This window comes from Eleginops maclovinus, chromosome 12, assembly GCF_036324505.1.
Source record: "Eleginops maclovinus isolate JMC-PN-2008 ecotype Puerto Natales chromosome 12, JC_Emac_rtc_rv5, whole genome shotgun sequence".
NCBI classification, from domain to species: Eukaryota; Metazoa; Chordata; class Actinopteri; order Perciformes; family Eleginopidae; genus Eleginops; species Eleginops maclovinus.
In genome coordinates, this window is record NC_086360.1 from 8,686,744 (window position 1) to 8,700,899 (window position 14,156).

Sequence of the window (14,156 nt, forward strand, 5' to 3'; positions counted from 1 at the left end):
AAACCATAAACCTGCAAACACACATTTGTTTCTGCGTTCTGTGGTTCTGTTGCTCCACTTGTTGTCACTGGAGATGTGTGACACTATGGGACTGTTTTTCTGTTTTCACTTTGGCCACAAATGTTTAGCTGCTGCAATGAAACATGACGTCAAGACAAGATGTTCCATCTCCTTTTGTTCCTCAACTGTAAACAATGTTTGCATCCGCACAGTGTGTTTCTCATCAGCAGTTTACACTTTGCATATGGAGGATTGTGGTTTTCACATTCCCTGAATGAATAACACAAAAGACGCCCATCAGAGGATGTTTGCGATGTTGTCAAGTTTGACACGAGGGAAAAAAAAGAGGTTTGTTTGGCCTCAGTACATCCCACAAAGCTAAAAATGAAACCAAGAGTTGTTTGCGCAGAAAAAGAGCATTTGGATTAAAGTTTATTCAGTGCGGTGAACACTTTCTACAACTCTTTAAAGACTTGGCTGAGACAAATCTCTAAAGAAAACACAGCACTTCTAAATATGAAGAAAACATTTACATAATTTGATTTGTTCAGCAAAACAATGTTTACGCAACATTTTCCAGGGCCAACTATTCCCATGTAGAGATTTAAGATCTGTCACCCAGCCCAAAAGGGAAAACATGTTATTTAGGAGCCTCATTTGAGCCCCGGAACAGTTGCCTTTGTCTTCTGTGCGTCATAAGTACTGTAGATATGAAGTAGCACTGATTCTCCTTTACCATCATCAGCTTTTTTACAGTGTAAGTCAAATGTGCTTTCATTGTCAACCCAGAACAGAGCTCCATGTCAGGGTAATTCCAACAAACTGCCTCACTGGATTAGGACATTGTTTCCTGACGGGAAGTGCGACATTGCTCGCCGGCACTCTTCTGGCTTCTGGCCCTTGTCCTGGTCTGTGATGAGTTAACGCTTATATGTTTTTAAATTGGAGGAATGATGAAGTTGATGTCAATGGTCTAATGTCCTCATCTTTGTTGGCGGTAAAGGGTAAATCAGAAAAAGAAAAACTACTTGTTCTATTATATCAAAGCATCAGGGTCAGAATTGGTAAAAGAAACCTTCCAGAAGTGTGGCGGGCCACGTTTTATTCTAGTTTATGTATTGGAAGAAGGCCTATAGCTTCTTAGTATTGTAAACACCATCCGACCTCTACAGCTAATTCAGAATGCTGCAACCGGACTGATCTTCAACCTCCCCAAGTTCTCCCACATTACACCTCTCCTTCGCTCCCTTCACTGGTTGCCAGATTTCGCAAGACACTGATACTGGCCTACCGAGCTGTGAAGGGATCAGCCCCGTCCTACATCCAAGCCTTGTTTTAACCATACAAAAAGCCAATCAGCTTGCTACCCCATATTTGCGAGTGGGACCCAGTTCTCCCTCAAACACAGGCCTGTTTGCTATCCTGGCTCCTAAATGGTGGAATGATCTCCCCATTGAAATAAGGACAGCAGAAACTCTGCATATCTTCCGTCACAAAAAGAAAACACATTTGATTGATTTTATCTTGGCAATTAAATTCTTGCAAAAAAAGAAAAGAAAAAAAAGCACTTCAAAGACTTGGCTTAGGCCTTGTAACAAATTCACCAGCACTTACTATGGTATGACTTGCTTGAAGTGAATATACAGTATCTGCTCTTTCCTTACTGTTTAAAGTTTGATTCTCTATGTTTTTTGCACTTATTGTAAGTCGGTTCCGATAGAAGCGTCAGCCAAATCTAATGTAATGTAGCTAAAATATATTATTTAAATGGAATTGATTTAATCGTGACAAATACAAATTGTTATCATTATTGTACTACAATTTCTCAGCATTGCTACTTCTTATAGTATCTTTTGTGATCGTTATCTTACTCAATCCACCTCTCTTCTTCGCTCTGTTTCTTTGTGGTCTGTTTTTTAAAATGATCTCTTTTATTATTGTTTCACTTCTAAAATAGATAAAGGCTGAGCAATGTTACAATAGACATTCCAGAGGGTGTCACCCACCCGGAGCCTAATTAGAGACCCAGGAGGCTGAGCAAGACGGATGACTGCTGTGTGTGTCAGAAGGAGAAGCGAAGGAGGAGGGGCTGCGGTGCGGCAGTGGCTGCTGGTTATGTGCAGGTGGCTGGATGTAAACGTTAGCTTTTATCTTGGCTTTGAACACGGGTAAAGCTCAGGGGCCTGCACAGTTGTGTGTGTGTGGGGATAAGAGTTGAGAGAAGATGGTTGTTGGGGGGGGTGGGGGAGTTACTGGCAAAGATAGGGCCAGAGGCTGTCATTTGTCAAGGTAAACTCAATGCAATACGCTTTACTGGGGTCAGAGAATGACACCATAATGTGTGCTGTATTGTGTGTGCAACCACTAATGATGTGGATCATATACACTGATGTGGCCGCGTGGGGGTTGTCGGCCGGGTCGGACAGACTTCAGACAACAACCAGATGCTTTAGTTGAGTAATCGCATTGACTCACTGTGACCCCCCCATTAGGAGTAGACACCAGAGGTTGTGCGTCAATGTGTGTGCCCGCATGTTTTGCTTTTAATTAATGTATTGTGCCAAGCAACAGCAGAGATTATTTTGGCACTTAGGAGAATGATCCAGACAGACATAGTGACGCAGTGGTGATGTCAAAGAGGGAGAGAAAAACCTTCTTGTCCCGTCGCTGCTATTCCAAGAGAATAGCCTCTTCATCAGGGTAAACACACATCCCCAGTCTTCTAAATTTAGCCTCAAAAACATGTGCAACATAAAAGTATTAGAGTTTCGTTTCCCCCACTTTACTTAAGAACATTATTTATTAATCACCATTCTGCATGTGCTCAAGTTTAAGAATATTTCCCGATATTGCCGTTGAAAGAGTTCCCATTGCCCACTGTTTTTTTTTACTGCAATTTCCTAGAGCCCATATTAAGTTATTCATATTGCTTGTTTTGTCAGCTGAAAAACCAAAAGATGTTCAGTTCACTATTATCTAAGCAAGAATGCAGCAATTCATTATATTTCAGTACTCTAGTGTGCTACTCAAACAAATAATTGATCATCACAATAGCTGCAGAATATTTCCAATGCTCAGTGAGGTCTGTGAATGATGCCGAATAAACAGAAAACTGCTTCTGGAAAGACACGCTATTGTTGAGTTCTTTAAAATGTCATTTTTAATGCTTCAAGCACCTTCAATTAACTTCCCCTTTTATTGTGTAGATATGGAGACCGCAATGTCAGGGACTCCAAACCTGGAGCTGGAACATTTCTGGGAATTTATTTTTTCCTATACATTAGTTTTTACCTTTATTTGATATATAAGTAATTGAAATGGCATGTCAAAACACTTGAGAGATTAATGTGCAGTGCAGTCAAAGTCTCTTCACTTGGATGCCAAGAAAGAAAGGAACAGAAGAAGAAGAAATACTGTAATTCTGACCACAAAACAGAGAGAACATTGGCATTAGAATGCAGGGCCAGGCACTCATGTTTACCCAAGAGAATACAAGGACATGACATAGACTTGGCTCCTGAATTTGTGAATTCAAAGCATTTGGGCTGACTTTCTAATTCATCTATGCATAACTTCCCATTGGCAGGCAGGTCAGGGATGATGGTGTTCTTTCTAATACATCTCATTGGATTATTCTTGCTGTGACCTTCAGTCTCCGTCTTGAATAACTCAACAGGCAGGATGCACCATCAAGAAGAAGGACTTGCCTCTCTATACGTCCGCTCGTGCCAAAAAAAATACACACATGGAACTATATGGAACCAGATACTGGACAAACTGTCTAAAAGGCAAAATGCCAAAGGAATTAAGTGTAGATGTCATTTGTGGAAGTGCAGAGTTTGATCTGGAGAGAGAAAAAAGAAAGAACAGAATTACAGTAACACCAGCAGACCACAAGGAATGTGGCCAGGCAGCGTGTACAGACAAGCCCAACATGTGATCACACACACTCACAGAGAAAGAGGGGGAGAAAAGAGGACAAAGGAAACCAAAGCTACACAGCATCACTGACTGATAGCAGGGAAGATGGGAGGTAATGACAGGACTCAAATTCAGGTGGATTTTCAAATGGACACAGCAGTTAATATTCACTCTGAGGGCTCAAGGAATGCTTTATGTGAACCCATATCATGCCACATACCAAATAATCAAAGCTTAAAAGTATTCAGGTCCTTTTCCCCAATTAAATTAGCCTTACATCCAAGTAAAAATACTCAATTGCAGTCATTTAAATCTAACAGTTAATAATAATGTCAAAAATACATATTTTCCTCTTACCTGTAGAGCAATTTATCAATGTAGATTGTTTTGGTTTGACTAGTAGAGTGTTTGGCCACAGAAATGAGTATGGACAAAGCATGTGTCAGAAGCACATTGATGTTGCAGTTACTGTAATTGAGGTTGTGATCAAGTACTTTATATAGATATTTGATCTACAAAAGTGTATCACATTTCAAATCTCATAGGTTTTTAAGGCAAAACCTAAAAGTAGCAGAAAATCATATGCAAGTAAAGTGTGAGTGCAAGAGTGCACTTGAGTAAACTGTTTAGGAATATAGTTTCCCACAACTTATGGGAAGAAGCATAGTATTGTGATATATTTGCATGGCAATATTGTATCAATACACTTTTCCTGATGATATCAGTGAGACTGGACAACAAACAAGGAGACATCAAAGAAACATACACTGATCAGCCACAACATTATGACCACCTGCCTGATATTGTGTAGGTCCCCCTTTTGCAGCCAAAACAGCCCTGACCCATCAATGAATGGACTCTACACTTCTGAAGGTGCTCTGTGTTGTCTGGCAGCAATGTGTTAGCAGCAGATCTTTTAAGACCTGTAAGTTACGAGGTGGTGCCTTCATGGATCGGACTTGTTATCCAACACATCCCACAGATGCTCGATTGGATTGAGATCTGGGGAATTTGGAGGCCAAGTCCACACCTTGAACTCGTCGTGTTCCTCAAACCATTCCTGAACCACTTTTGCGATGTGGCAGGGCGCATTATCCTGCTGAAAGAGGCCACTGCCATTAGGGAATACCATCTCCATGAAGGGGTGAGCATGGGCTCCCTGACCGGTTTGTGGCTACGCAGCCGAATATGCAACATAGAGCGTAACAAACACTGATTCTCTGTGTGTTCTGACACCTTTCTTTTTTTTTTTGAACTTTTTCTTAATTAATCTTTCAACAATTACAGTTTCAGGGAACATCGTACATACATATTTAAACAATCCTTAAATCAATGTCCTTATTGTCCAGTGGCAATGGAGGGGTCCTCTTCTCGTCCTCTATAATCCGTCCATTTTTCACATTTGTCCTCAAATTGTGCCTCTTGTAGTCTCAGTTTATGTGTGATTTTCTCCATTACAAAAATCTCTTCCACAGTGCACATCCACTGCTCCTCAGCCGGTGGGTCCACTTTCTGACACCTTTCTAACAGAACCAGCATTAACTGTTTCAGCAATTTGAGCTACAGAAACTCCTCTTTTTGATCGGACAACACTTAGACTTAACTCCCCATGCGCATTAATGAGCCTTGGTCGCCTATGGCCCTGACCCTGACCCTGTTCACCGATTGTCCTTCCTTGGACCACTTTTGGTAGGTACTGACTACTGCAGACCGGGAACAGCAAACAAAAGCTGCAGTTTTGTAGATGCTCTGACCCAGTCGTCTAGCCATCACAATTTGGCCCTTGTCAAAGTCGCTCACATCCTTAAACTTTTTTCAAACATTCTTCCTGCTACCAACACATCAACTTTGAGGACAAAGTGTTCACCTGCTGCCAAACACATCCCACAAACTGACAGTTGCCATGGTAATGAGATAATCACTGTTCTTCACTTCACCTGTCAGTGGTCATAATGTTATGGCTGATCGGTGTAATCAGGAATCCACCGAAAATGGTTATGGTGTTAGATTGTATTAGAACATACAGTATACTATTGCAACTTTTAGCACATCACAATAACAATCGAACTGTGGCTAAAGTATCGCAATAATGCATCACCGGACGTTCGGGATTCCAACCCCCATGCAGTCATGCAGTTCTACAGAAAAGTCAAGACATGTCTGTCAGACCCTAAGGAAATTGTCAATATGGTTAAATACTAATAAATGTCGTCCTCCCAAACAATCTCCCAATTTTTAATAAGTGGAGTTTCTACCAGCCAGTATCTCTTGTCTCAAAAGGGCACACGTCATGTTAGATTACTTTCCCAGGGCACCCCATCTCAACTCTGTCGGTTTTGGCATAATACATGTTGGGCCTTTTTTTCTTCAAGAGTGGTGAGATCATACTGGATTTCTTTTGCTATTTTTAGGCTGACTGCATTTGGCTTGGACACTTCCTCACAGTACTGCATGATGCTCTATGAAAACACAGGAGGGTGCTGTTTTACACTCAGGAGGCTTGTCTGAAATGGCAAAGAGGTGAGAAGCATTGCAAGTGGGCTTACACACACACACACACACACACACACACACACACACACACACACACACACACATTGTACACTTTGGTATACTTTTTAAAGGACACATCACCAGCTTTAAAATGAAAGCCTCAATATAAAGTATAATCTGCTCATTTATCAATTTCTGTGGATTGAAAAATCTGATAACTAACTGTGGACATCTATTCTAAAACTTGCAACAAGAAAGAAGTCTTTAATTCCTAAAATGTATATCACACAACATTGTCATTGATCACTACTCCAACTGCAGGAACATGATTTTTTCTCAAACTCCATTGTATTATTCACATGTCTACCTAGTGTAACCACTGCTCTATCAGGATCATGTGCAAACGTAACATAGCTATAGCAATTATGTATTGCTAAGGTCTGCTAACTTCCATTTTGATGCAGTTTTGTATTGAGAATGTCATAGCCCAGGGCTTTCGAAATGCAATGTACCCCTAATCAGATTTAGACCCCTACATAAAAAACCCAAGAGAATACTCCTATAATAATCCAGAAGGGACTTATTGTGTGTGTCTTTTACTGCATGACATGTTTACAGTGAGATCTCCTACTTTATGGTAGTTGTGATCTCCCCTGGCATCACTTCTATTCCTATAATATAACTATAGGGAACTAATAGTAAATGCATAATGACCATATGGTGCAGAAAGTTAGTAATGACCATCTGGAAGAGTTATGGAATGATGTTCTCTGGTGTTTTTTTTGTTTTTTTTGGGTTATGCTTTGATTTGGGAATATTTAAGTTTGGAATATGGTTTAAATCCAGTGGTGGAAGAAGTGTTCAAATACATTATTTTCAAAATGCTTCATTGCAAGTAAGTCTGCCAGAATCTTACGTCAAAGTACAAAAGTGTTTTCAACAAAATGTACTTGCACTTATTCATTGTGCAGAAAAAAGGCCTTCATGTTTGATATCATCATATTTATATGTGACATTTCTAGATAATATTGTTGCATCAAGTAGCCTTTTACAGTTGTAGACAAAGTTCTGATTGACTTTTTGTAAAATATTGAAATAACTTGACTCTTTGGTGAGAGTTTATTTTTTAGAGATGCGTTTTGATAAAAGTAGCTTAAGCTGTTCAATAGTAGTAGAGTGTTGTGGAGTGTTGTAATGGAGTAAAAGTACAGTATTGACCTTTGAATTGTAGTGGAGAAATGTAGAAGTACAAAGTAGCAAAAAATGGAAATAAGGCAGTACCTCGAATCCACTTAGTTACTTTACACCAATGTTTAAATCCAATCTTGAAAGAGGGAAGATAGTTTATACTTTAACCTGCTGTTCATTGCACCACTGAGTCAACCCTCTCTCCCCCTCCCTCCTCCCTCCTCCTCTTTTCTCCCTGCTGCTTCCCCAGCGCTGCAGGTTGAATCTATTGCCCCTATTTCCTGTCACATGGGTTGGAAATAGGATCCCTGCTTTCTACTATCTGTTGCCGTCTCTGTGGTGTCAGTGTAGTAGTAGCTGTAGGACCTGCCTTGAAGTTCAGGGACTTTTAACGCCGACCGAAGAGAGACTCGTGCACAGACCGGGACAGACAGTCAGCCCGCCTGCTCTGCGCATCCGTCCGTCTGGCTGCACTTCACCTGAGAGCCACTTCACTGTCTTTAAACACACCATGGATTCCTGGACAGCCACCTTTGCTCTTCTTCTTGCTGGGGTTATTTCTTCTGCGGCTTTTAGTGTTTTCGACACCGGTGAGTCAAACTTTTCTGCTCGCCTTTTGCCGAGGATGTATACCGATACATGTCTGCGCTGACGGAAGCGTCTCCAAAGTTGCTATTTCGAATATTATGTTATTATATCGGCAAATACATATCCAAACATGCGTTTAGTTTTTATGTTATTATGATATTTTCCTATTTAATTTGGAATTTGTCACAGATTGCATTCGCAGTAACTTCATTCATAGTTTATCGCCTTGGTCCAAATCCCACTACGACACTGTTTCTCAAATGCACGCTGGCTCCACTACGGGTGTTTACAGAGGGCGGCCAAAGCAGCAAGGAGCAATGGGTTTTGCTGTAATGTGATAAGTTCGAAGACAACAGAATGAGACAGGCTACAGTTGCAGTGTTCTCTCCACACACACAGGTACAGGGTAAACACTTGTTTCCAAAGCTCTCCTCAGACCTGTAAGTCCCAGCGACATATCCGAGAAAACAGCGGTCCATGTGAATCTGGAAAAAGGCTTAGAAGTCATCTGGAAGCGATGTTATGTTCTTTTTAAGCTACGTTTCGATTTAATCAGGGAGACCACGGGCTTGTAACCCAAACCAGCAGCTGTTACGCACTCCTCTCTCCAGCACATCCTGCGCCTCGAGTCCGGGGTATGTTTACCTGTTCTGCATCAGCTGCTTAACACTCATCAATCACATTGTATTCTTTTGGATTGGTCATTTTTAAACAATTATAGCAGAAGATATTTATTTCCATCATAATATTATTGTTGGCTTTCTGGCTATTGTATCTTTTAATTGAACCACATCGTATTGAAATGAACTCAAACCCCCTCAGATCACTCATCTGATTACATCCATTTAATTTACCATCAAGTTCAGATAAATACACAGGCATAGCATTGCGTTTTTCTGCAAGAACTTCAAAGTTGCAGCCGGATCCCAATTCAAAGCTGGATATGTTGTTTTTAATGTGAATATCTAATAGCGATGACCACACAAACCGAACTTCCCCTTTGCTGTAATTTGTGCCGCGTTTCATGTCGAAGCAGCAAATCCTCATGCTTTCCTTTTTAATTTTTTTGTCTCTTAATTATACCCTTGGATTTCAAATTAGAGGGTCCACCATCTGGGCTAGTGCGTAAGTACTCCCATGTGTACCTATGTATTAACAAAGTATTTAAAGCAATGGTATTCCCCCTCATAACACTGGGGAGAAAAAAGGCTACGTTTATGTTTAGTTTAAGTCAGCTGTGGCACATTTACTGTACAGTAAAACAATAATTTCATGCCTTTAAAGGCAGTCAGCCTGTGTGTTTCTTCCTTTGCTCTGTTTTTCTCTTAATATCTTTGATCTGCAGGTCAAAACAAATGTAAAACAAGGAAAAACCCTAAAGCCTCTCTGCCCATATAATAGAGACACTACATCTGTTTTTATACAGTCAAAGGTTATTTGCTTAATGTCTGGAGCTTCTATGGTTTTAAAGCAGAAGACTGCTCGTATCAAATGTAAGTGGAAACATCATATTTTTAATGTCAGGCACTCTGAATTAAAGAGAAGTGCTCCTTTCCAGAGAATCAGTTTTGTGCATATTTTTAACAGGAGACGCTGAATCAAAAGGAGATTAACTTTATGGTTGATGCAAAGTATTCATGATTCAGAGATTGGAAAAAGGCATTCTGGTAAATGTAGGAAGCTCAGAGTAAATAATCATGGCTAATGAGAGAAAGTGAACACACTGTAACATGCAGAGCTGTGGAATAACTTGGTTTACTTAAAATACGTTTCACGTTATTGTTGAGGTTTAGAATTGCCCCAAAATCCAAGAGGAGAATCCTGAGCAAGTCTGGGATGATATTAAGAAGTAAAATCTGGATATGCTCATATAAGAATTCTTAAACACAGCAGGAATTGAGTTGAACCTGTAAAGGCTGGGTCATGCAGCAGCGTATTAGTGCTCTGCTGAAAGCCAACCACTGTTGATTTTGTGACTAGTGTCTAAAGCAATATCACAACAGAGGGCTTTTACTGTCATGGTAGACTGCAGCATCGCATCAGGCAGGAGTGCATTAAAAGCTCAATCATGCGCTTCTTGATATGCACACCCACAGAGATGTAAAGACACATTCAAAAGGCAAAAAAGTGAAAATGAAGCTAAGGGTTAGCGTGTTGCCTATAGCTGCAGCAGCTAAGTACCTTTATGCAACCTCTAATATAAGAACGTGCTCCTCTTCAGTACAGATCACTCAACGCTTCTAAAGCCTTAGTTAACCAAACTCCTATCTTTAATGTATGTATGTAACTCCGAGGCTTTATAAAAAAAACACATCCAGACTCCCACATGCCGTTTTGTATGACTGCAGCCCGCTGTTGCTCAATTGTCAGTGGCTTAGGCCCTTCACACAAATGTACACACAAGTAAAAGCCAAATCCTGTCCGAGCTGTCGAGATGAGAAATAATTTAGTCACTATGTAAGCCGGTAATCATCTGTTCATGATGTTGTTTTTGTGAACAAGTTGCCGGTTAATATACACAGAATTCTTTTACTATTGATGTTCCTGTTAACTCCACTCAACACCACATTTTTAGTGTCAGGCACTGTGAATCAAAGAAAAAGTAGTTCTTTCCAGAGAAGCAGTTTTGTGCTTATTTTTATCAGGAGACGCGGAATCAAAAGGAGATTAACTTTATGGTTGATGCAAATTATTCATGATTTGGAGATTGGTGAAAGGCATTCTGGTAAATGTAGGAAGCTCAGAGTAAATAATCATGGCTAATGAGAGAAAATGGACACACAGTAACAAGCAGGGCTTGTTATACGTCAAGCACTGATATTTGATAAATATAAAGCTGGATCTTCAGTTAGTTGTTTTAGCACAAATACTACAAACATCAACTGGCTCTGTCTAAAGGTAACAAAATCCAATTAACATGATATATCACCTTAGTTGTTTAATAACAAAGTCAAAAAACACGTCAGGTAAATAAACCCTTTGTAAAACTGATTTAACATTTCATATTTTAACATACACAACCAAAACAGCCTGATGTAGTGTGCTTCACAGGTACTGGTATGTGGATATTGTTATTTTTTGACATGGCATGGCTAGCTGTTGCTAAGCTAAGTTAACTCACTGCAACTGCAAGCTGTATCTTTACAATTGAAGCAAAATTATGTTGGATTTGGTGTAGCGCCCCTACAGTTTCAGAGTGCAATCCACTGAAACCCCGCTAGCTCAAATATTGACAGCTTTAATACACATGCATTTGTTATGATATTATTACTTAAGATCAAACCTAGCTGCTGAAAACACATTCCAGCATCAAGCAATTGCAACAACACAAGACATGGCAAGCCATCCAATACAACTAATCCACCTGTTACCTTGGTCTTTAGCCAGCACCCAAAACTGGCAACAGACCAAGATAAGGCCAACAACAGCTAACTGTCTTACAGCTAACGGCAGCAATTAGCAGTATGCTTTACTTAAGCAAACAGTAAGGCTTTCTCTCTATAAGGAAATATCATTAAACACCAAGAGTTAAGGCAGCTTGAAGACATTAGATAGAAAGCAGGAAAACATTTTATGAACAAAATGTGATCCAGTTTCACCAAAATCGCATCTATTTTCTGAAGGGGATGTTTTAAGAACAGCTTACTAAAGTTATGCAAGAACCGACATTCGTCTTTCTTCCTCCTCATTGTAGCATCCAGCTGTTATTTGAAGGCAAAATAGTTATATCATCCTGAATGTTGAACTATTTCTTCAACCGTGTAGGAGATAATCTTTCAATCTTTTTCTGAAGTTTTTGATTGTGAATATCTGGATGCTTTTATCCTTTTAGATCTGCCATAACATTTTATATTTAAGGGAAAGTGATTTCAAGGAGGTTTTGCTTTGATTAGGAGCTTCACAACACCAAAAGCTCAGCAACAATTGATCTGTCTGATCCCCCTTTTGCAGTTATAAATAACAGCAACTTGAAAAAAGAAGTGAAGTGACAACCTGTGTACCGTTGAACGTTCTTTCTATTACTTTTAAAGCGAAGCAGTTAGCTTTGGTTGTGTCGAGCTGAGGCTTGAAAATGGCAGGGTTTGTCATTTTGGCAACATGGAATGCACTCTCATTATGTGATCACGATAGACCGAGCTGTCAGAAATAAAGCCAGATGAAGAAAACATCAGGTTAAGATCGGGCTGTGCTCAAACAAACTAAATCTTGGACTGATCGCACAAAGCGAGATGTGACTTCATGGCCTTTCATTTTATCTGAAGTCTTCGCCAAGTCTCAGTCTACTTAACCAGATATGCATGAATTCACTTTTAAGGCCACAGTGGGAAGAAATGCTAAGGCTGCGTTCTGTGCAGTGAGGCATCTTATCAACACCAACTTGTAGCAGGTAAATCAGCTTGATTATTACCAGACCACGCTTTTTAGGCACTCTATTTCTTTTTCCTTGAAGCACTGCAGGCACCAAATAGTGTGATGGTGGGGTGATTGACAACATGTGGTGTGATATTGTCTTTGTAGCCTGACATGCAGGTAGGCTGCTGCATTTACTAACCCTTTATTTCTTCTGGCGACCCCGCCGTCTATCCTACTCCCTGTCTGAACGCAGTCCATCAGGGCATGATGTTGGTCTGGACTCTGTCAGGATTGTCTTGTCTGGCAGCATGAAGAACTAAACAATGCTGTAGGTGAGGCATGGTTGCGGGAGAGAGGTTTAAAACCCTGCACTTACTCCTGAACAGTAGCTCACTCAGAGGTTTGTTTTGTAGTTTTTGATGACTGTGTTTCGATTGACACTAGATTGACATGTGATTGAGTCTACAGTGCGTGGTTTGTGTTATTTTCAGATGTTTGGCTGAACATCGAGTCAGAGCGTGTTACCCATTGTATACGGTAGATACCACCATCAGTTGGAAAAGATGCCAGTAGATTTTCAACATTCTCATGTATTGCAAAATCTGGATTTTTTTTTTATATATCCCTTTGTGTTTAGGGCTGCAACTTACAGTTATCTTTATTATCAATTGCTGCAATCCTTTAAGAAAATTGATCCTTTTTTTGAGAAGGTCTTGAGGAGCTCATGATCATATCACATTACACACTTCCTCAACACTTTATGGACCTTTTGTTTGTCTTTTTGTTCAATCTGAGGTGCAAAGGGGATACTACTGATCTTTTTCTCCAAAATAAATTGAAAAATTCCTCAAATGTCCGCAAATAAGAAAAATAAGTCTTTAAAGTTGGCCTGAGCCCAAGTGAACATCTTCAATTGTCTGGTTTTCTTTATGCAACCATCTAAAACCAAAAGGCATTCAATGTCAAATATTATATGCTCATACTTACCAATCTGAAAACAGTAAATGTTTAAACATGATAATTAGTTTGCTGTCACTGTAGTCATCAACTATTCAGCCAATAATTTCAACACTACATGTGCATGTGTTTGAGTGAAGTGAGGCAGCTGTTGCCTTCTGCAGCCTCCATAAACTTCCAACGTTCCTACTTTCGATTTCAAGAGGCCACGTCAAGTGCCAAACCGAGAGGTCTCACATCCTTAATCTGATGCCCCTCCTTCCCCACACATGCACACCGACCACGTACACACACAAACAACTGTCTGTCTTTGCCTAATCCACAGCTCTCCCTCACACAGTCAATCACCGTATCCGTCTCGACTTAATCCACTCTCAACTTGTAAAAGCAGTCCATACAGAGCAGTTTATTACTGTCCTCCATAAACCTTTCTAACCTCTGAGACAGAGAGATCTTTGTGTGTGTGTGTGTGTGTGTGTGTGTGTGTGTGTGTGTGTGTGTGTGTGTGTGTGTGTGTGTGTGTGTGTGTGTGTGTGTGTGTGTGTGTTCGAGAGAAAATCTCTGAATCGTCTGACTAGGATGATAATAACAGACCATCTTCAGCCGCGATCGGAGGAAACAAGAGCTTGTGTTGGCAGAGGTGATTGCGATGGAGC

General features: G+C 40.3%; 1 protein-coding gene across 3 annotated transcripts in view; it reads left to right on the top strand.

Moving 5' to 3' along the window:
• Positions 1-7,912: 7,912 nt before the first annotated feature.
• The window catches only part of kremen1 (kringle containing transmembrane protein 1), a 55,175-nt gene continuing 48,931 nt past the window's right edge, over positions 7,913-14,156 (top strand). For all 3 annotated transcript variants that reach the window (XM_063896275.1, XM_063896276.1, XM_063896277.1), the window contains exon 1: positions 7,913-8,192. In XM_063896275.1, coding sequence (XP_063752345.1) covers positions 8,114-8,192 — 79 coding nt within the window. In that variant the 5' untranslated portion in view covers positions 7,913-8,113. The remainder of the gene's footprint in view (positions 8,193-14,156) is intronic.